This window comes from Falco biarmicus, chromosome 7, assembly GCF_023638135.1.
Source record: "Falco biarmicus isolate bFalBia1 chromosome 7, bFalBia1.pri, whole genome shotgun sequence".
Taxonomy (NCBI): domain Eukaryota; kingdom Metazoa; phylum Chordata; class Aves; order Falconiformes; family Falconidae; genus Falco; species Falco biarmicus.
The window spans coordinates 938,308-959,410 of record NC_079294.1 but is presented as its reverse complement, the minus strand read 5'-3'; the positions used below and the strand labels follow the sequence as shown (position 1 = coordinate 959,410).

Sequence of the window (21,103 nt, the reverse complement as noted above, 5' to 3'; positions counted from 1 at the left end):
CATGACATAGTGTGTGGAACAAATCAGAAGTGATGGAGGCATCCTGGTGTGATTTGTAAACAATGACAGAGGATCTTGTAGCCAGGATTTTCCAGGGTAGCTAATGGTTTGAAGGTACCTCTGTGCCAGGGTGCCCAAAAGGTAGCAACTTCATTAGGTAAACTTTCAGAAAGGACTGAGCAACTTCCCCTGAAAAGTCATGTCTTTTTATAAAGTCTGTTTCTAGTTGAACACTTAAGAACTAGAGTAATCTGTCTTCATGTGAACATTAGCTCCAACCTTAGTAAAGATCTGTGGGATGCAATCAAAGCCCTTTGATTTTAATGAAGATGTTACTAGGTATCAAAAAGGCAACCAGGAAGGAAAGTGCAGGAACATGAAGGAAGAGGTCTTCCATTAAAATGGAACTTACAGTTTCCTCTGGGTTATAAAACATCTGCTATCTATTCATACTCAGGTAGATTGTGTCACTGTTTTTGCCTTTATGCTCTTCCAGAGGTTTACTGTGATATTTTTTTTTTATTTTTATTTTTTATCTCTTTGATTAGCCAAGAAAGTACAAACTCACAGACCAGCGCAAGGCATTGGAGCATGGACAAAACCCATTGCCTTTCTATGCAGTCCTCAATGTGAAAGAGGAAAAGTTCAGTACTTTCAAATTTAGAGGTAAGTATTCCTAGAGTTTCTTCTGACTGAATAGGGCCTAAAGAGAGTTCGGAGGGAGGGAGGGTGCATGTGTGTGGGAATAAAAGGAGAGTATATCTGCTGCTTGCCCTGACTCAGTATTCGTCTTTTAATAAAATGTCTTTTTTGTGAACTGTTGGGTGTTGATTAGAAAGAGCAGATCAGCTGGGTAACATCCTTGGGCATGAAAGGGCATTTCTGAAGATCTGGGCCGAAGTTCTAGTTTTGCCACAGACATTGTGAGTGTGAGCAAAGCGTGTGATCTCTTTCTGCCTCAGTTCCACACCTATAAAATCACTTTGATTCCTTAGTTTGTAGAGGTGCTGTGAAATGTAATTGTCCCTCCCCTAAATACTACAGTGATAGGGGTATGAAAGTGGAGTGAAGTATGAATGATAGCTGTGATGGGTGTGATATGACACCCTTTAAATGGGCACAGGCTACATTAAATAAAAGGTATTAAAATGAGCAGATACTGGAAAAAAGCCCAGTTAATACTTATATGTGGTGAGGTTTATAGCTACTGTTCTACTGCAACACCTGTACGGGACAGCTTGAGGCAGGGAACCGCGTGGCCATGCCCACACCGCATTTTCTAGTCTGCACCTGATGTGTCTTCAGGCTGCGATGTTGTATCGTGCAGACTGGCAGGTTTGGGTTAGCAGAGGTCTCATGCCACTCATTCCTCACAGGCTGGATCACATTTGCATGTCATACATTTGATGCCTTCGATTTAGAGAGGCGAGTGGGATCCCAGAATCTTTACACAGAAATACATAGCTAAGCTTTTGAAGCTAATGTTGCAGCCTGTTTCTGAGGTGAAAAACTGAGTTCCTTTTGTATGCAAATCATCTCTCAGCTTGTCTGGAACTGGACAGTGTAGTTTGCAATACAAAGCCACGGATAGTACAGAGCTGCTAAGACTAGCAGGATCCATGGAGCTCGTGGACAGCTTTGTCCGCAGGGGAAGGGTGGGTTTTTTCCCTTATTTTCATTACAGTAAACATGCTATGTGTCAATTCTTTTGTAGAGTGGGCAGAGTTCTCTCCTTATGAGGTAGCCATACCAAAATACGGAGCCTCCATTCGTTCAGAATATTTTGACAGTGAGTTCTTCATGGGAAGGCGAGTGAAGAAGCTGCCAGAATCTCGGATCTGCTATCTGGAAGGTGACCTACATGTGCAATATAGTTAATCACAACATGGTAGAAAGCACGGTACTAGCTAGCCACTGGTCTGTGTACAACATTCCTTGCCAGTAGGTCTGCTCTAGGTCTTGATTCCATGGGCTTTTTGCTCCTTTTGTACGCTTCTGCTCTTTGAAAAGCTTTTTTCCTCCTGCCCTCCCTTTTAACCTGGCCAGATTTGGGAATGTTGAAGCACGGTTCCCCTTCCCATTTCCTGAACCAAACAAGAAGGTGAAGAAGGCAAGTTAAGGAAATAATAAGCTTTTCTTCCCTGGCCAGTCATCAGGTCTTCAACTACATTATCTGTATTTCTAGCCAAGGCATTGCTGGGGCAGAACTGGAAGGAGCTGAAAATAAAATAGAACTAATCTAGAACAACCCACAAAGGTGAGAACCATCTGAGCTTTGTGGGTTGAGAATGGTGCCACTGATTTTCCCTGCCCATAAGGATGAAGGAAGCGCTTTTAAACTCCATCAACTGCTTTGACTGACTATTCTGCCTCTGAAGGTGAAGGAAAGAGGAATCCATCTGCCCCAGGGAGATTTTTAAATCCTTGTCAGACTTTTAGCTTTTGGTACTGGAAACAAGAGTCCAGTGGAGACAAAAATCATATTTCTTTCACTGTGAAGTCTGCTAGAGATTGAATTTGTTCCTCATGTGAGTACCTGGCACAGGGCTTAATGACAAAGGATAGTTCTTTCTTTTCCAAAAGCAGACTCACATATGGAGCCAAGTCTATTCTGATCCTGGACCAGCTGAACTTCACGGAAATAAAACGTGCCTGAAAGGAAAAAACAGGTCTTAGATCAATTGAAAGAACAAATCAGTTTATAGAAAGGCCTTATGCTTATATGGCTTCGCTGTGCTTTCAAAGCTTGCTTTCTTTCACAAGTATACAGTAAACACTCTAAAACATTGTTTGGGTGAGTGACAACTCTTATTTTGTTACCCTGTACTATACAGCGAATGGTTTGTGTGCTGTTACCTCCTGAGAAAGAGCACTGAAGGGCTGACCCCATCGTCTGTGAGCTCCGTGAGCCCTGCTGCTTAAGCTGTGTCATGGCAGGGTCATTTCACGTGGGCCAGTAATAGGTGGCATGGATACTTGTAATAGTCGCTGGTTAACGTGGTGATGCAGGATTTTTCTCATGTGGTTTGACTTGCAGGTCTTTGGACAAACATCTTTACTAGGAACTTGCTCGATGGCTTGTACTGGTCCTCAAATTCAAATGAATTCTGGGAACGATGGGCCAAAGATATGGTAGATATAGGTAAGAGTTTCAAAATCAGTATTTGTTTTTGACCGGACAGTGCTTTCTATCCAGGAGAGGATTAAGGAAGATCCACTATTGCTACTGGTTATGAATAATCTCTAACATCTCCCTAAATTACTGCATGTTGGTTGCCTTCCCAGCATGATTTTCACCTATATCAAAATGATCACTATGTGATGTTTTAATTTATTTTATTTTATTATTCTATTTTTAACTCAGAGGCACGCTTCATGTTATTTACACACAGTTTTAATTTAAAATTTGCCTATGGTCTTCTAATTACTCCTCCCATGACTGCAGATGAGAAGGGTGGCTTTTACTGTACGCAAAAGTACAAAGCCAGTGTGTCATTTGAGAGAGTAAAAGACAAAAGCTGTGCTTGCTTTGAACAAAACAAAGTATTTCTTTGTTTAAATGGGATTGGTCATGTGCGTATGTCTCAAGCAGACTGCAAGAAACAGGGAGGGGAAGGACCCACGGGAAGACAGCAAGGGCGTCTAGCCAGTAAGGGTGCCTGGCAGGACAGATTGCTGATGGTTTTTCTCACGGTTCTTTTTATATTTCAGAAAAGCATTCCCCTGAGGATGATGTCACTGTCATCGAGCCTCCGTCTTGTTTGTCAGGGAAGTTGTATGAAATGTTTCAGGACATTATGACTAAGCGTCCACTACTGGGAAAATCTCATAACTTCCTGAGAGGCTTAGAATTTCATAAGGATTATATCCATCAGAAAAAATTTATTGAATGGAAAGGTAACTGCAACAAAGAGTTAGCTGCAGCGTGCAGGTAACATCTCAGATTTTTTTTTTTTTTTTTTTTTTTTGCTTTGGAGATCTCATATTTAGAGAGATTTTTCTCAGGGTCTGGAAATCTGCTGAGAAGGAACTATGTTCATCGTGTCTGTTTCTTTAGGGTAACAGGTTAAAATGAACTAGTCCGTAGGCCACTCTTTCACCTCCTGAAAATATCTGTAACTTGTATCAAAGCATGCTCTTCTACAGGAAGTTTGTCACTCTGTATAGGTACATTTGTCAAAAGATCCAGAAGGGGTAGAATCTCTTGAGGTCAAGAAACAAAGCTAACACTGGAAGCATAAAGGACCGGCTGCAAGCACGTGGTTGCCCACGTGTGGTATTACTGCCGGATGATTTATCCATCCAGAGACCTCTCTTTAACCCTTCAGAAACAGAAATACCAAGATCCAAGAGTAGAAGGTTAATGTCACATAGGTTTAGACTGTATATATTATGCATCGAGCTTACACATTCTAAGTTGAACTGCAGTTTTCTGTGGCCTGTGCTGTGCAGTCAAGCAAAGTCATAGTAGTTTTGCCTCTAAATCTATGAAACAATCTGTGAAACGATAGCAAGGTGATGGAGCTGAGGTTTTGTGCATCACAAACCTTCCTGCAATCGCAGCATCCTCATTTATTTGATGAGCAGGCGGCAGTGTGGGGAGGACCCCGCGTTATTAAGGTTAATCTGACTTCAGCAAGAAAACACATGTTCTCTGCCTGCTCTGAGTCCTTGTCTTTGGTAACTTAAGTTTTCTCTCCGCTGTTTCATGCAACTAACACCACTTTTTTGTTGCTGGCTGCCATTGCTACATGGTTTGTTGACAGTAGCAAGAGGTGGTGGAGCTTTTTTGTGGATTAAGGCAGAGCTCACAGTGTGCTAAGTGCTTTTGAAATGTTCAGTAAGCAGAAAGTCTATGTCCTAAAAGAGTCTGCTTCAGAAGAAACAAGTGAGAGAAGGAGAAAACAAGTAGCATAAGAAGGGTGGGTGAGAGAAGGAGCAAGCACATAGCTGAAGAAGGTGGATGAAGGATAAAATTGTCAGTCAGTAAACGTTAAATAAGTAAGTAAATTCTTACATTTGCTAGCTAGCAATTTCATAAAGGCAAATGGGTAGAAGCAGATTTCAAGGAGGATTCGGAGGAAGAGACCATAGGGACACTGAAGACTGCCTCAGGCTAGATAATCTACAAATAAAATAAGTGGAAAACATGAAGCCTGGAGTGGGAAAAATGAGCAGATTTTCTATCCTCGTTTGGCTGCCTGCATGTGACCAAGCTAAAGCCAGGTATGGATCCATCGCTAGGAGCCAGAGGAGATGCCAGCTCTGTGAGCAGAAATGATAGGCTCACGGTAGGTGAAGTCTCCAAAATACAGCTGCATTTTGAAGGCTTCCCTGCAGCTCAGGCTAGCTGACACATTAAAACAAGACTTTAAATGCCATGTAAAAAGCCTGATTTTCATGGCGAGAAATCTGAGAACTCATAGGCTGGAATTAGTGCAACACGTCTACAGTAGGGTTCATGCTTTCAAGGGAATTCCTGAGGCAGGACTTCTTTAAAGTCCCTTTTTGGGTGTAGGATGGAAAAAGACTCTCCCAAGGAAATGCCTAGCTCTGCTTCACATACCCTGCCATGCATAAATGCTGCATGGTTCCATCTCCATGATAAGAAAATGGGGGTAATGGAACATCAACTGAAAATACTCACCAGGACAAATAAAACTAAAAACTATGCTCAGTTTCTTCTGTGAGGGACTGCAAGCAAATGTCTCTCATTGCAGCAGAATCTGTGAATTCTCAGCAGCCATGAATGCTAAAATAAGCAAATAATTTTATAAAGACCTGACAGTGAGGGAATGGAAAAAAAAGTATGACTTATTACTTCAGGCTGCTGTCAAACCTTCCAGGCTTTGGAACAAGCTAGAGTTACTCTGCATGGTTCAAATCAACACTACAGAATGAGGCCAGGGAGGCAAAGAGATGGAAAGAAGTGCTGGAACTTAACCTGTAGTGTTTCTGCGATCAGCAGTTTCTTACAATACAAGCACCAATAACTTAAGGCTCAAGGGGCCTGTTCTTGGCTTTGCTACCTTGTTTTGTGAACTTGAAGAACACTCTTAAACCACTATTTTTGGTATTTAAAACCAGGGCAAACTTTTTTTTTTTTAATTCCATGGGACTAGAAATGGTACCAAGGGAACAGCAGTGGCCTTGCTGTCTGCAGGGCAGACTGGTGGGGTTGCTAGCAAAGAAGAGTCCACCTAACAGAAACCGGCTTTAGATCTCAACTTGCCAGTTGGTATAATCCCCTTTCAACTCCTTTGATGTTAATGTGAGGTTTAATTAATTCAAGCAGTATTTTAAGCTGTTGATAGGGGATGCTGTGTGCATGATACGGTATTTTTTTTGCGGCGTGGCTAAGATGATTTGTATGAGAGATCACTGAAAGCAGGTTGAAGTCACATTTTTCACCCTGGGGGAGGAGTTTAATCCAGAGAGGAGAATGCAAAAGCAAAAAAAGAGCAATGCAAAAGTGCAGCGACATACTGCATTTGTTAGATGTGTTGCTACACTGTGAAATTGGTTTTGTTGTTTGTGTTTTTCCCAGTTCTTAGGGGCAAAAAAAATCGGCTAAAGTCTGCATTCTGTGAAAAAAATCACTCCCCAGAGCAGCTGTGAGGCCAGCAGAGTCTGTGTCTCGCCTGTCCTCTGCCTAGCTGCCTCACAGCCTGCCTTTGTGAGTGTGCCGGGGGAGCTGGTAGCAGGCCAGGGGTGCTCAGACCTGCAGTTTGGCGGGTGTGCTCCTGCGGCCGCGGTTGCGTGCTCGCATTACGGAGGGAGGTGAGCCTGCTCTTGAGGGAAACCAAGGGGCTGGACTTAACACGTTAGCACAGACAGAATTACCGAGTCCTCCTTTCCTACCAATGCACCACTAACTGTATTCAAAATGTTTTTCAGACACTGTGCTGGATGCTTTCCCTAACAATCTGACACCACTGCAGAAATATCTTTGCCTGATAGATGTTGGCTATTTCATCAACACCAGTGGTGCAGCCCTTTTCAAGCCAGAGAGGAATGTAGACGTCATTATCTCACTTGATTATGGTCTGGGGAATGTGTTCAAGGTGAGAAGATTAACATGCTCTGCTCCTTGCGCCCTGGTAAAACTCTTCTTGTGTGATTAAAACTGTTAAGTAAGCGGTTGTCTAAGTCTTGATCGTATACTGAAGGGCAAAGCAGTCTTCATATCTTGGAGGAGGAAAGAAACTTTCTTCAAGACCAGAACTATAGAAACTGTTAGGCTCTTTTCTCTGCGGTGGATTGCAGCATACACTCCCAAGGATCCTCAGGGAATGCAGTAACAATTGTTTGCTGGAGAAATGACCTTGATCTCTCTTGGTCTGGCCTCATGACAAGTTCTAAGCATGGCTTTCATGCTAAGAAGCATCTTCTGACATGTGGTGAGTGGTGGCAGAAAGTAGGGTTATACTGTGGTTGCTTTGGACTACACATTCATTGCAGAGTGGTGCGAGGGACTGAATTAAGTTGCCATAGTATTTCGGTGATACCTCAGTAAGCCTGACTCTTGTCTTAGTGTTAGCTTTAAGACAATGACATTCTGCGTTCACAGCAATTGGAGATGACGTACAAATATTGCAAGATACAAAATATCCCATTCCCCAAAGTGGAGCTAAGTAAAGAAGAGGAGGAGAACCCAAAGGAATGTTACGTGTTTTCGGATGCAGAGGACCCCAGAGCACCCATAGTAATCCATTTTCCCCTGGTGAATGACACCTTTAAGGAATTCAAGGAGCCCGGTAAGTTCAGTCGACAAAACTGTACTTTCTAGTTAAGTTTGGGCCATTTCTTTTTCCACACCTTGGGCCTTTTGTCCTTTGTAGCAATAATTCTAAACGAGGGCACAGCCTTTGTGTGAGTGAGGCCATCCCGTCTCCTACCCATCGCGGTCATACACATATATTTGCCTCTACCACTGGGCTACGAATGAGCGTGCTCACTCATCTCTCGGGCTGGGTTTAGTTTACCACATTCAGCTCAAAGTACATGAGTTTCTACTATGGCAGGGGAGAAGGAGGTGTTGACTCTTTTCCTGTTAACCCAGTCATGTTAACCTGCTCGCCAAAACTGGGACTATGTTCCCCATACACAGAGTGAAATTGTGTGTCCCATCCAGTAAACCATGATGTGACAGAGGTAGCTGAGACGGGTTCGTATCTCCCACTGATTAGCCTCCATGTGCTGCTCAAGAGGCAGGGTAGCAAACCACCGCAGACGCAGTGATGTCGAGTAAGACACGGGTCAGATCAAGGCTTTAAAACACAACTCCCACTGCAGGGCATACTGGAGAAGGAGCACTTGCAATGGTAAGATGCTGGGGAAAAGGTAGGGCCAGAATTCTTTCTCCATCCAGAAGAGACTGAGAACATCTTCCACCTGCTTCTTCCCTCCCCCTCCCCCTCTCGATTTAAGGCCTAGCAGTAAGCAAGCAGGCTGGGCACCAGCAGCTTCTCCCATACCCTCGCGTTTTGGTGCCAGCCACCGTCCAGGTGGAGAGGATTAGCAAGCCTCTCCAGCAAGAGTGGTGATTATGTTCGTGGCCCAAGAGTCCAAGCAGGAAGAACTGGCGCGTGGCTGCCGACAGCTGGGTTAAGTAATTCTACTGTGAACTTGTTCAGAAAACTAAATAGCAGGAGGTGGGTGTTTGGGGGATGAAATGTATAGTTGGCATAGGGGTAAGAACCATAAAAGTCACTGACTGCCCTACCTTGGCCTAGCTGTTATGTGGTGCTGGTACAAGCACTGTGGGAGAACAAGGTTACCTCCTTTGCTAAAAGACGGTGAATAGAAACAGCTGCCAGAAAAACTCCATTATCCTGTGGTGTACTCAAGGGAAAGCCTCTTGTCCTGCACTTGTTAAAGAGCTTTGCATGTAAGTTTGGCAGCTCTGTGTCCATGATTAGCAGACAGCAAGACCCTGAGTTTCCCAGGTAAGACAGCTCCTTTCCTTTCTTCCTTTCTCCAGGGATTTCAACAACAGATGTGGCTTTGCTATGGGGCACACGCAGCTGGGTCAGTTCCACATGGAGGCCCATCGGGTGGCCCTGGGCAGTGGGGTCTGCTCTCAGGTCTTGTCTGTGAACGCAGATGTGAAGCAGCAAAGGCCGTGTTAGGACAAGAAAGCCTCAGCACAGACCAGGTTTTTCCAACAGTCTGTGGGATACTCTGCAAAAAACCAGACAGGCAGGTGCCTCTGCTGTCTGCCTTCACCTGAGACCTTCCTCTGTGCTGCAGCTTGCGCCGCTCTCACGCGCCACCGTTTGGGTTGTCAGGCCACGGGAACTTCCGCTCGCCCTTGCAGCTGCTCAACACGGCAGACGGGGCATCCGCTCTCCTCCCAGCTTTACCCCAAATTACACTGTGAGAGTGGGACCCCAGCAAAACGGATGCTTCTGAGGGAATGTTTGCGGAAGGTTATGAACAGCAGCAGAACGGGTTATGTAAAGCCCCTTTTCTGCTGTGATGTTCACCAGTGCTCAGAGAATATGTGCGGTAGGGACTACACCAATGAGGTCACATGTAGAAACTCCATGAATGAACGGAGGAGATAGACCTAGTAGAGGGGACTAAGCTTGTTCAGTGGAGGCTGGAGATGGTCCAAATGGCGATGTGTGGTGGGATACGGGCATTGAGCAGTGGCTAGCAGGTACAACAGGTGAGAGTGTTAGTCTCTCTGAATGAAAGGGGGGTGAGATTATGCAGCGCAAAGCAGCTTCTGCAGCTTCTCTGTGCTCTGGGCCCAAACTCATGAGCTGTGATGCTCACCTGCGTCTCTCCGAGCAGCTGGCGATGCATCCATCACATTGTCAGCCAGCAACTGACGTGGGCGGCTGGGGTCCTTGGCAACCTGCTTGCGTGGATTTCAACAGTGGAGCTTTTCATTTCTAGAGGGCTGAGAGACACCTTGTGGAATGTAGGTACTGATTTTTCTAGCTTTTGACTATTTGAATTCTGGAAAAGAGAATCAGCTTGTGAAGTGCCCATATATGACGCAACTGTGCATCATATACGTGTGTGTGAGGCCAAGACTGTGCTTGAGGGAGATGCCAGCTGTATCTGGACGTAGACAGCACAGATAAGGTGGGTTGCAATATCAGGAAGCCGAGTGGAGCAAAACTTGGACATTTCTAATACTTCTAGTCATAGCCTGTGCCCAGCGCCCTGAGATCACACTGCCCAGAAACCACTAGGTTAGACTAAACCCCGTAATGTCTCAAGCAAAATTAATGTGTCATTTTCATGCAGTTCTGGCAGATGCTATAGGGAGTATCTCCGCCATTCGTTTGTAGCCCCGCTGACAGTCATCTCACAATACATTCGTGGTTTGGGCATATTTGGTTCAGACTGCAAGGAGATAAGTGAAAAACAGAGGCAAAAATTTAGCTCTTAACATTTTGTAGAATGGAAAGTATGAAGCTGCTGAAGTGCCTGGTGAAGGTAATTAGGGTGTCCAACCAAAAGATTGACCTAACAGGGACAATTAACTCCAAGGAGTTGAAGGCTGAGAGGCTGATGTGGGGTGCTGTGTTTCCTCAGCACCTCCCCATGCTGCACCAGGCTAATCAAGGCCTGATCACAGAATTGGGAAGGTGTTCCAGGTGTGTGGCATGTCTGAGAGCCAGAATTACAGGGACTGGCAAAGGCTGTGGACCCAGGGGCACGCTGCCCAGGAATGGCTGTCTGCAGGGGCAGGATGAGGGGAAGGTGCCCCCCTGCTGCGGCATCCCCAGGGCTGCTCTTTAGCAGGAGGGGGAAGGAGGAGCAGCTGGGGAAGCTGACCAGGAATGGCTTTTCTAAGCTGTTGGGGGGAAGCGGGGTGCAATCTTTCTTGGAGGACGTTTTTCACAGCAGGTTATACCAAGTAGATTGGTCCCCTCCAACACCGTGTGTCTTGTGCTCCAGATTCAACTCGTCATGGTGGTTTTTGTCTTTTCTGCAGGGGTAAAGCGCTGTCACTCAGAGATTGAAGAAGGCAAAGTGAATCTGGAGAACAACTGCTCACCCTACTACCTCATTAGGCTGATCTACTCCTCTGAAAATTTTGACAAACTTGTGAACCTGAGCAAATACAACATCCTCAATAACAAAGACCTGCTCCTCCAGGCACTCCGGAGTGCCGTAGAACGGAGGAGAAGCAGCAGGACTGGGAATCTCCCTGGCCATTCTGGAGCTGGATACCCCTAGGCTGGGTTTTCGCACTGTTCCCCACTGAAGGCTACGACAGTCACATTACAACATATCACAGTCACTTTATAACATGTCACAGTCACACTGCAACCACAGCATTCACTGTTTGCAGGGAACTGAGAAAACCATAACATTTCTCATCTTTGCCTTGTTCAAGATCCTAGCTTTCAAAAGGGTTTATTTAATCTCCTTCCCTCGAGTTTTCAGACCATGAGAGCCTCACACTGTGGTCTTGTTAAGAAATTAGGGTTCTGGCTAGCAGAGACCTTGAGGATCTCCCTGATGTTACAGCGTATGGTGGTGGTGATAGTGATAGCTCTTCATCTGTGCCTGTCCCTCAGTCCTGAGCCCATTGTCGGTGTCTTTTTAATGCTTTGTTACAAACCAAGTCCTGGCCATTTGCATTCAGTAATGTCCAGATTTTCAGATAGGCTGAGCAACTAGAATTTGCACTGAATGGGTGGGCTCAGCTTTGCAGTCAGGCCAAAGAGTCATATATCTGTGAACAACAGCCAGACTGCAATGTTGACAACTGCGTTCTGTCTGGCCCCTTCCCCTTGCTGATTTAGAAATTATTCCTTTTTTCCATTCCCGTGCAAGAGTTTGGCACAGAAATGCTGCTCCAGACTGCCACGAGGGGGGCAGTTACATTTCAAGGAGAGAGAACATTAGCTACAAGGAGTGAGTACGGTTCTTTTGAGTGTTGGCTGGAGGAAAAATTCTGCATAAGGCATGAGTGATTGTATTAATTTATATGGGTAGTGTCTTTGTGCATTAGAATGTCAAGAGCCTGAAACAAGCTTTTGATACCAGAAACTTGAGGTGCCTAATTACCATAGACTCAAGTACATTTAATTTAATAATTGTGACTGAGACATAAGCTGGTGCTTCTTACGTATGCAGACTGAATGTAGCATAACATAACTCGCTAACAGAATGCATAGCCACTGCATTTTTCACATATAGAGGTTCTTTTTCCCTTTACAGTCTTCTACCCCTAATATCATAGACAAGGTATTTTTAATAGGTGATGCACTAAAATAGAGCACAAATTAAAAAAAAGGAAATTCTTTATCACACCTCTTTTTTTTCCGAAGGTTTTCCTCCAGTAATGACACCTGGTTTTCATTTGCTTTGGCGTGCGGTGAGAGACTTTGCCTTGAATTAGGAGCTTGGAACATCTTTATAGCCCTCCACTATGTTAAAAAGATGGTAGGGAAGGACGCTGAGCAGTGAGAGAGCTCCACAGAAGTCAGAGAAGTTTCCAGACTTCCTGGCACTGAAGGATTTGGACCTGCTTCTGGCTTATTTAATCCAAACACAGCATGTTCATCAGAACCTCCAAGGAAAATCTTACACATTTCTTGTGTGTTGGAAATTTACTTGATATCTAAACTTAGTTTTACTTGAAATCCAAAATTAGACAAAGGAAGGGAAACAGGGGTCTGCCTGTTCAACCTTGCAGCCCAGAGGCACAGGCCAGCATGTGCCCCTTGAGGGCCCATATAGTCTTAAACAATAATAGGATTTTTTTAAGTCTGTTTTTATATTTCAGACCCTTAAATTATGTGAGGGCTGTATCATTGCCCATCAGAGTAGGGTGGGTTTTTTATTTGTTTTGGTTGGGTTTTTTTTTTTTGTTTGTTTGTTTTTGTAGCATGAGACTGAGGGAAAACGTTGCTGACCTGATGGTGTGGCAGGAGGACCTGGAGGGCATCTGTGACAGCGAAGGCTGCTGGGGGACGCTGCAGGGTGGACAGACCCACAGCGGGCACAGTCTTATCCATGGAGCTTGTTGGGAAGCGGGGGCTGGCACGTGCTGTCCCTCGAAGCGCACCTGGGCTCCGGTTCGGAGCATGCTGCTTTGCAGAGCCTGAACCCCACCGACCCACGGCGCACAGCTTGCAGCGGCGCATGCTGACCAGCGACCTGCGCGCAGCTCTGCACCTTGGGCCTTGTTTCCCGCGGGATGTCCGCAGGGTCTGAGGAAATGGGTCGCAGAAGCACCGTGCGTTTGTCCCAAAGGCCGTGCGCTTGCTGCTTGCCTCGGTCCCGCCTCGTGCCACGCGCTGCCAAACGGCTGCTTGAGTGGAGCACATGAAAACCAAAGTGGGCGCCGCAAGGAGAAAGCCGTCTCCACATCTCACCATAAAAAAGCGTGAGCGAAAAGGCAGATGACATGTCTATAAACGGTCTTGCTGTTCTGGTGTTATGTTTGCTTAACCACCGACAGTGAATGCATGCATGAAAAACCTCATCCAAATTGCACCCCAGATCACTGCGCTCATATGAACATTATGCTGGAAAATCCCCACAAATCTAGAGCTTGCTATCTGCTGCCAAACACAAAGGAAACAAAAATTTGTTCTTATAGTTGTTAGCTACTCTTTATAGAAATTGCTTGCTTGTGTCTTTTAACTGTTTAATAATATATTAATGAAAAATAAACTATTGCAAAGAAGCAACAGACCCATGGAAGTCTTTACATATTTAAACACAAGACTACGTTTTTCCCAGTTGTATTAGCAGTGCTTGTGCTAGATGACTGCTCTAGGGAGGTCACTGGTTTTCAGATTTTCTTTTTGTGGGCACCCAGGATTGGTTCCCGTCACACATATAACTGGGAAATGTGTGACAAACATTTAGGCCGTTGCACCTCTGTGATGCCCCGTATTTAAGGATGCATGGGATTTCCTAAAGCCTTCGAACAATTTACCGTTCGGTACTAGAGGAGAGAGGAAGTAGGCAAGAGCCCTCTGGCCCAGAAACGGCACACAGCTTCATATCAGAGCGCTGCTGAGGAAGAGTTTAGGTATCATCCTTTGTGACCGCCTCTTTTAATCCTAATGCTAACATATTCTATTCAGGCAGCAAGATAGCTTGTGCAAGGATTTTAGCTTTCTGCTTCAAGCATTCACAACTGATTGATACAAGCACCGAGTAGCATAAAACTGCATGAAATGATAAAACTGCCGACCAGTGTAGCAGCATGGCAAGTCTACACAGAGCCTTAAAGGACCCATGGGTAGATGGAAGCAGCAGTTTTAATAATGGTAATGACATTGCTGACAGGAAATATATCCCATGAAATCCACTTTCAAGGGATATAAACCAGTTCCTGGAGGTAAAAGAGTTATTTGCAGCAGGAAGGCGAGAATGAAGCGAAGGAGCACAGAGCACGATCGGGTTAAGGCTGGGAAGCCAAACTGATCTCAGTGCCCGAGGTAAAACGACACGACATTGCTTCAGTTTGTGCCTGGCCACCTCCTGGCAGCCAGCGCTGTCAGAAGACACATGGTCAGAATAGGGCTGGTAATTTTGTCTTTGAGCATGCCTTCTTGCAGCTGCGTCTCAAGGCCAGTCCTCCTGCTGCTGCACAGCACGGTGTGCATCTCCCCTCAGACTCTCTGGGAAAGCTCCTCTGGGGTAAACAATGTTGAAACACCTCAGGCGCACCCAGCGTGGATGCCACACAGCCAGCAGTCACTGCTGGCAGCAACTAGACTCTTGTTGAGCAACGGCAGCTGATGCCTTGTGGAAAGCAACAGCCTGAGCCACCCAAGCTGCTTCCTCAGTGCCCTGCACGGAGCCAGGACCGAAGCGAAATGAGGTGTAGGGGGTGAGGCAAGCAGAGCCGTGTGGAGGTGGATGGAGCCTGCAGCTGGGAGCACACAGCGCATGAGGCTTCTGCTTCAGGAAGCCAGAAGTGGTAACAGCACGAGGCCTGGGCAGTCCAGCTGCTGAGATCAACACGGGCCACTACATCACTCTGTTAGGGAAAATACTGAGACAACCACACAACAACATAAAATGCTTTAAGGCATTGCCCCTGTAATGACTGGTGAGCCCCAGCTTAGCTGTGGGTATGGATGCTTGGAAACCCAGACTCATTCTTTGATTAACATTTGCCATGCATACAATCACAACAGGCTTCCACCTCACGAGCTGCCTTTTTTTCAAGCCCCCCGCCTCCCAGCCAGAAGGACATCAAGAAAGCTCGAGGACTGCACCAACAGAAACCTCATGAAGTTGAACAAGGAAAAGTGCAAAACTCAGCACCAGGTGCAGAACACGCCCCTTTGTCAACACAGACTGTGAGCAGCAGCTCTGCTGAAACACCCGGCGGTCAGAGCGGACGCCCCATCAGTACGAGTAAGCCGCGCAAACAAAGCAAACTGCGCCAGCGGCTGTGCCAGCAGAGCAACCCCCGTCAGGAGTGACGAGGACATGCCCGTAAGATGGAGGACAGTCCAAAAGGCCAAGAGTGTAAGGAGGGTAAGTTGAGACTTCGTACAGATAACATGCTACAGGACACGCTTCTTTCCTTCCCCCAAAACACTATTATATAAATCCTACTCCATCCAATTTCCCAATAGGCTCTTGTTAACCTAGGTTTTGGTCCTTCTGACAGCAGTGGTCTAGGAACTAGACTTCCTCCTTGCTGTTCTGCTTTTCCTCTCCTTTTACACCAAAAGACTGATTGTTCAGGCATAATTTCAGTTTGAGGTTCCATTAAAAATGAGTAACACTGCAGGAATTTTTTTCCTGGTAACCTCCTCCAGAAAGAACTGGCAACTACTCAGGGAACTGTTGGTTAATGTGTTGTAAAAAATGAAAGACTGTGGAGACTACAAAACACTGCAGGAATTACATAACAAACGTTCCCTTTGAGACTTCTGCCTCTGTGGTGTCCAACCCTCTCAAATCCTGCGCATCACTATCTGCAAAGCTACTGGCAGGAGGCAGCTTTCACTCGCAGCTTACGCCTCCTGCTCTGCTCAGTGCTCCCCATTTCTGTCTTGCAGTCACTTCACTTGAGCTGTCTGGCTTAAAGGTCTCCGCTCTTCCATTAGGTAACTTGGAGTAGGTAACGCGTGGGTGACAGAGCCACTGCATACACAAAATTATACCAGATGCAGTCCTGTTTAATTATATTTAATGGCTTTACTAGATTTAATACATAATTAAAACAAGTGGTGTGATTAACTTAAAACATATCAATACATTTCCAGAGGGCTGGGTTAAGATACAATGGTGAAGAGGTCTGGTATTCACTGAGGCAAATGTCATTTTTCTCTTCTTGCTTCTACTACTTGCCACTTGGTTCTAGGCTTAGAGTGGTGATGGAGGCTTGTGTCACTGCAGTCCCATCTTTCTTAAAATCTCTGGAAATTTCTGCAGACTCTCTCTCCAATTTGATTTTGAAGGAAGGCGTTCTCCTGTCAACAACATGCATCACCAGAAGATCAGCTGCAATTCAGTCACGCTGTACATGTAAGAACTTGTTGGGCATCTAGCTCAGCAGCAAAATTCTACCAGGCAGAGGGACTAAGGATTTCACGTCACGGCCTGTGAGATTTTTACAGGTTCCAAATGCAAAAGAAATTGATTTACACTACAGGCTGAATTCCTGAATTTGGCTGCAGCTGTGTTTTCCATGCCTGTGTCTGGATTCCCAAAACAGCCTTTGAGGGAAGTATTCCATCAATGCAACTTTTGACAACTGGTTTGTCAAACCCTCCCTAAACTGGAGGCGGGGTTCCTTTCAGACCCTGCTGGAGAGAATGTTCAGAGGAAAATCCAAAGCACCTATTGCAGACTCCTGCTCTGATACCCTCATCTGCTGGAACAAGTCTTACCCCGTTGAGCATACAGGTAACCCTGTCTTCAGATCAGATACTTCATTTCAGTAACTTTGGTGCCTACAACAGATGACATGAGAGTTCCTCTGTGTGTCCCAATTTTAAGTCATCAACCACAGGCAAGATAGGGCTGCCTATGGTAGAGGCCCAATTTGAAAAATGGGCTGTAGCACATCAGAAATGGCACAAATTAATTAAGGATGGACCATACTCAAGACTAATATATTTTACTGGATTAGAATCACGGAATGGTAGAATCGTTAGGTTGGAAAAGACCATTAAGATCGTGAAGTCTAACTGTTAATCCAGCATTGCCAAGCCCACCGCTAAGCCATGTCCCTAAGTGCCATGTCTGCACATCTTTTAAATACCTCCAGGGATGGTGGACTGTTCCAGTGCTTGACAGTCCTCTCGGTGAAGAATTTTTTCCTAATATCCAACCTGAACCTCCCCTTGTCCTGTCGCTTGTTCCGTGGGAGCAGAGACCGACCCCCCCTGCCCACAGCCCCTGTCAGGCAGCTGCAGGGAGCGACCAGGCCCCCCCAGCCCCCTCCTCTCCAGGCTGAGCCCCCCCAGCCCCCGCCCGGCTCTGGACACGCTCCAGCCCCTCAGTGTCCCTCTGGCCGTGAGGGGCCCAGAGCTGAGCCCAGGGCTCGAGGGGCGGCCTCACCCGTGCCGAGCGCAGGGGGACGGGCACTGCCCCAGCCCCGCCGTTTCTGTGACATCCATGACAGAAAAGCAGGACTTTTTGACCTCAGGACAGTCTCCCTTTGTAGGTGACCACTACCCAAACACAAACAGCACCAACAACTGCTCAGCCTTGCAGCACAGAGCCCCTACCTCAGGAGTGAGCTTTTGCTGGTTACTCTTTCAGCAGTCTCTCTGCCTGGGAACTCCCACAGTCCTTTCTTGGAGGCCTCTGTGCTTGAAGTAAAAGGCTGCACCACCACTGTGGGATGTGATCTGTTACTGTGTCCTGTAAAGTCAAAGAACACAAATAAAACTCTCCTGAAGTAGTGTTAGATGCAGAGTTTGCTATTTCTGGGTCCGTAACAATTTTCTCTGAACACCATTGTTATAACTGTGCTCTGGCTTCCTTTCCAGGAAGCTGCTGCCTAGTGAGGTGTCCAGAAAGAGATCTAGATTCAGAAGAAAGGCTGTTGATCACGCTCCAAAGCAACTCCTTAGTAAAAGGATGAATGCAGCCCTTGGGCAAGGCCCCTCCCGGGCAATAACCCGATGTCAGCCGCAGTACAACTGAAAGGTTGCTCTGCAAGTCACCCTGGGCACCCTCCTGCCGGGTCGTTACAGTGCAAGGTGGCAGGTGACTTGTATACTGCTGTCTGACAGAAGCAAGGAGGACAGCTCAAATTGCCCCAGGCTAACGACCCCTTCTTATTCTCTTCCCTTTCTCTCACCACCGCCTGCTAAAAGCACAGCTCATTCCTGAAGGAAGTGGGAACGTACCTATATTATTCTGTAGTAATTGCAGCCAGTCCTCCATCAGTGCCCGAGAAGGTGCTGCAAAGAAATACTCTGCCCCATCTCTCAGCCTGTAAATAAGGATAGCAGGAGGTGAATTCTAGCTAGTCTTACCTTATACCTTCTGTCCTTGTGGGTGGGGCAAGCACTGTAAGACCTCTCAGTTACATCTCCTAACAACATATAGTCTTATGAGTCTGCAAGCAAGTAAACCATATGGCTAGCTGCGTAGGCTTTTATTAGTGCACTTCTCTGCAAGACTTACTGCAACATGAAGGCATTCTCTTTCCTGATGTAATTCACCAGCCTCTCACATTTGGCACCGGGAATGCTGAGGGACAGGACTGCGGATACGTTCTGAAGGAGGATGAAATTAAAACAAAATGTCTTCTGTGTCATTTCTGCTAGGATTCAATTGTATACCAACCTGCATGCTGACTACACACCCATACTATCTTTTTCAGCTTCTAACTTTACAACTAGGATCGCTGAATAGGAAAATCCCCAGAGGAACAATGGACTATTGTGTTATACCTTAAATGCAATTCTCGAATAAGATACTACTTTTAAGGAGTATGTTTGAAGATTTCTGAAAGCTTATTATTCTTACAGGTCGTATCAGTTCAGTAACTGTTGAATTTTCACTCAGCTGACATTTGACATAGAACCGATTACCCCAGCCTCAAACCAAATCTTTTCTTTGAAATGCATTTTTACACAGCTAAACACAGAGATTACTAGAAAGATTCACAAACTAAATTACCTTAGATGCTTCTTTTTCATCATTATACACATGAAGCTTCAATCCATCAAGTTTCACGTAGAAGCATTTCCAAGACCTTGAGCTTGGCTACATGAATAAAAATGGTAACAAAATTCCACTGTTAGCTACATATCCTATTGGAGTAGTGAAATCTTTCATGTGCAGCTTTCACAGGAAGCCTGGAGCTGTCCGAATTATGATCACAAGAGCTCTCTTAGCCATGGTCATCCCCTACAAAAACAGAACCTGCTGTAGTTTCTGGCATAGGTGATTCAGGAGGGGTCTCTCTGTGAGTCAGGACTGAACAAATGACATAACTTAGTGCAAGCAAGCTCTACACCATGTTGTGGTCAGCAACATCTTTGAGAGAATGTAGGTAATCAATGTTATGTCTATTCTTGGCCACTAAAAGCACCACTTTTTTCCCAGCTGGAACACTGGCCCTGGCCTGCTGGTCACAGTCTAGTTTTGTTAAGCGTGCGATTTCAATCTACTGTGGCTGCTGAATTCCTCTTCATTTCCTGAACTAACCCCAGTGGAACGCTCCTGGACACTGCAAAGTAGCTGCTATTTCCTACCCCACTGAAAGGTTAGCCTTGTGCCTTCAGGCCCTTCTGGATGAAGGATCCTATTACTTGAGTATATTCTTATTTTGTTAGGCCAGTGAATCAAGTTGACAATTTGGTCATTCAGAGAAAAGGAAGGAAACAGTCCTGAGGAAGAGAAGTCATAACTTCCCTTTTTTGGTAAGATGGAAGTTCAGTATCACAGCAGACTATGTTCAGCTTATCCACAAGAGAGGAAAAACTAAATTTCTCTTCCAGAAGTCTCTGGAATCAATACCGGATTCAATTTTTTAAAAAGGTCTTTCAAGTTAGAAGTTTCAGAGGAAACATTATATGGGAGAAACAATCCAAGACAACTTGTTCACGTGCGATACCTCAGCAAACACTCAGATGTCTACATATTGGTGGTGAGTATTAGAAATTTCCTGCCCTGTTATGATCATTAGCCCACTGACCTGAAGTGACATTCTTTCCTGGGATAAGAATTTAGATTTTCATTCAGCTCTCAATTAAGCAAACCACTTCTTCAAAGATAAACCAAAACCTTAGTTTTTTCTAGCACAGTTAGAAATCACAAGTATTGGGAACATGGGAGTGAGGGCTTCCTCTACCAACAAACCACCACATGCTGGTACAGGGTCTTGAAGCTTGCATTTTTGTCTTTCAAAACACTGATTTCCCCCCCATCTCCAACTCAGTTGATATATTGACATCTGTATTTATAATCAGGGGGACATAATTAACATGTTCATACAGCCTAGGCTCTGGTTCATAAATCCATTAAATGTAGAAAGATAGTCTTCTGCATGATTCCCATGTCAGGGAATAACTCATGTAACTCCCATAACTCAAGGAAAGATGAATTAACCCAAAGTGATGGCATTTGTTTCTACCTGTTGTCTTCCTGGAAGGAGCTGGTCTCTCTTTTCTAGGAAACCCTCCATGTGCTGAAGACTTGCAGAAACCTGACACACACAAAACCATTGTTGTTTTAACTTTAAAATGGCCCTTAAACAAGTGTTACAATTCCTGAAGGTCTTTCTAGATAAATTCCACCCAGAGAAACTGACCTCTACTACTTCTAGCCTTTACATTCACAGCACAGCTACGAATCCTCTCTAGGTTGCAGTCACATCTCTGATATACTACCTAAATGAAGAGAATGCTCATGCAATTTGCTCTGTGATTATTATTTTATGGAATTATGCTCTATTATATCATTAAATGCAAGTTACAACTTAAATTGCTGAAGTTATTCATACCACCCCTGCAATAATACTGAGTTACACCAATGTATAGTGTTGTACTGGTACGCTTGGGTACGTAACAAACACATTCTGCAAAGTGCAAGAGGGGAAGGGAACAATTTTTACCTGTCCATGAGCAGGCAGTGCATTTCCCACCAGGGTGAGCAAACAGGAGTTGCTGGTTCTAGTCCTGCCCCA

At 45.4% G+C, this 21,103-nt stretch overlaps 2 protein-coding genes across 14 annotated transcripts in view; one reads left to right on the top strand and one right to left on the bottom strand.

The window, feature by feature from the left end:
* Positions 1 to 13,660, top strand: part of LOC130152167 (cytosolic phospholipase A2 beta-like) — a 52,408-nt gene extending 38,748 nt beyond the window's left edge. For 11 of the 13 annotated variants that reach the window (XM_056345214.1, XM_056345217.1, XM_056345213.1 and 8 more), the window contains 7 exons: positions 549 to 666; positions 1,715 to 1,852; positions 3,038 to 3,142; positions 3,712 to 3,897; positions 6,898 to 7,064; positions 7,571 to 7,757; positions 10,958 to 13,660. In XM_056345214.1, coding sequence (XP_056201189.1) covers positions 549 to 666; positions 1,715 to 1,852; positions 3,038 to 3,142; positions 3,712 to 3,897; positions 6,898 to 7,064; positions 7,571 to 7,757; positions 10,958 to 11,202 — 1,146 coding nt within the window. In that variant the 3' untranslated portion in view covers positions 11,203 to 13,660. Of the gene's footprint in view, positions 1 to 548; positions 667 to 1,714; positions 1,853 to 3,037; positions 3,143 to 3,711; positions 6,677 to 6,897; positions 7,065 to 7,570; positions 7,758 to 10,957 lie in introns of those variants that run through there. The other 2 variants (XR_008822904.1, XM_056345224.1) reach the window with 2 other exon arrangements.
* Positions 13,661 to 16,124: 2,464 nt separating this feature from the next.
* The window catches only part of SPTBN5 (spectrin beta, non-erythrocytic 5), a 99,195-nt gene continuing 94,216 nt past the window's right edge, over positions 16,125 to 21,103 (bottom strand). The window contains exons 62-67 of the mRNA XM_056344847.1: positions 20,552 to 20,623; positions 19,093 to 19,179; positions 18,595 to 18,686; positions 18,315 to 18,400; positions 17,688 to 17,823; positions 16,125 to 16,424 (exon numbers count right to left, since the gene is read on the bottom strand). Of these exons, the coding sequence (XP_056200822.1) occupies positions 16,295 to 16,424; positions 17,688 to 17,823; positions 18,315 to 18,400; positions 18,595 to 18,686; positions 19,093 to 19,179; positions 20,552 to 20,623 (603 nt within the window). The 3' untranslated portion in view covers positions 16,125 to 16,294. The remainder of the gene's footprint in view (positions 16,425 to 17,687; positions 17,824 to 18,314; positions 18,401 to 18,594; positions 18,687 to 19,092; positions 19,180 to 20,551; positions 20,624 to 21,103) is intronic.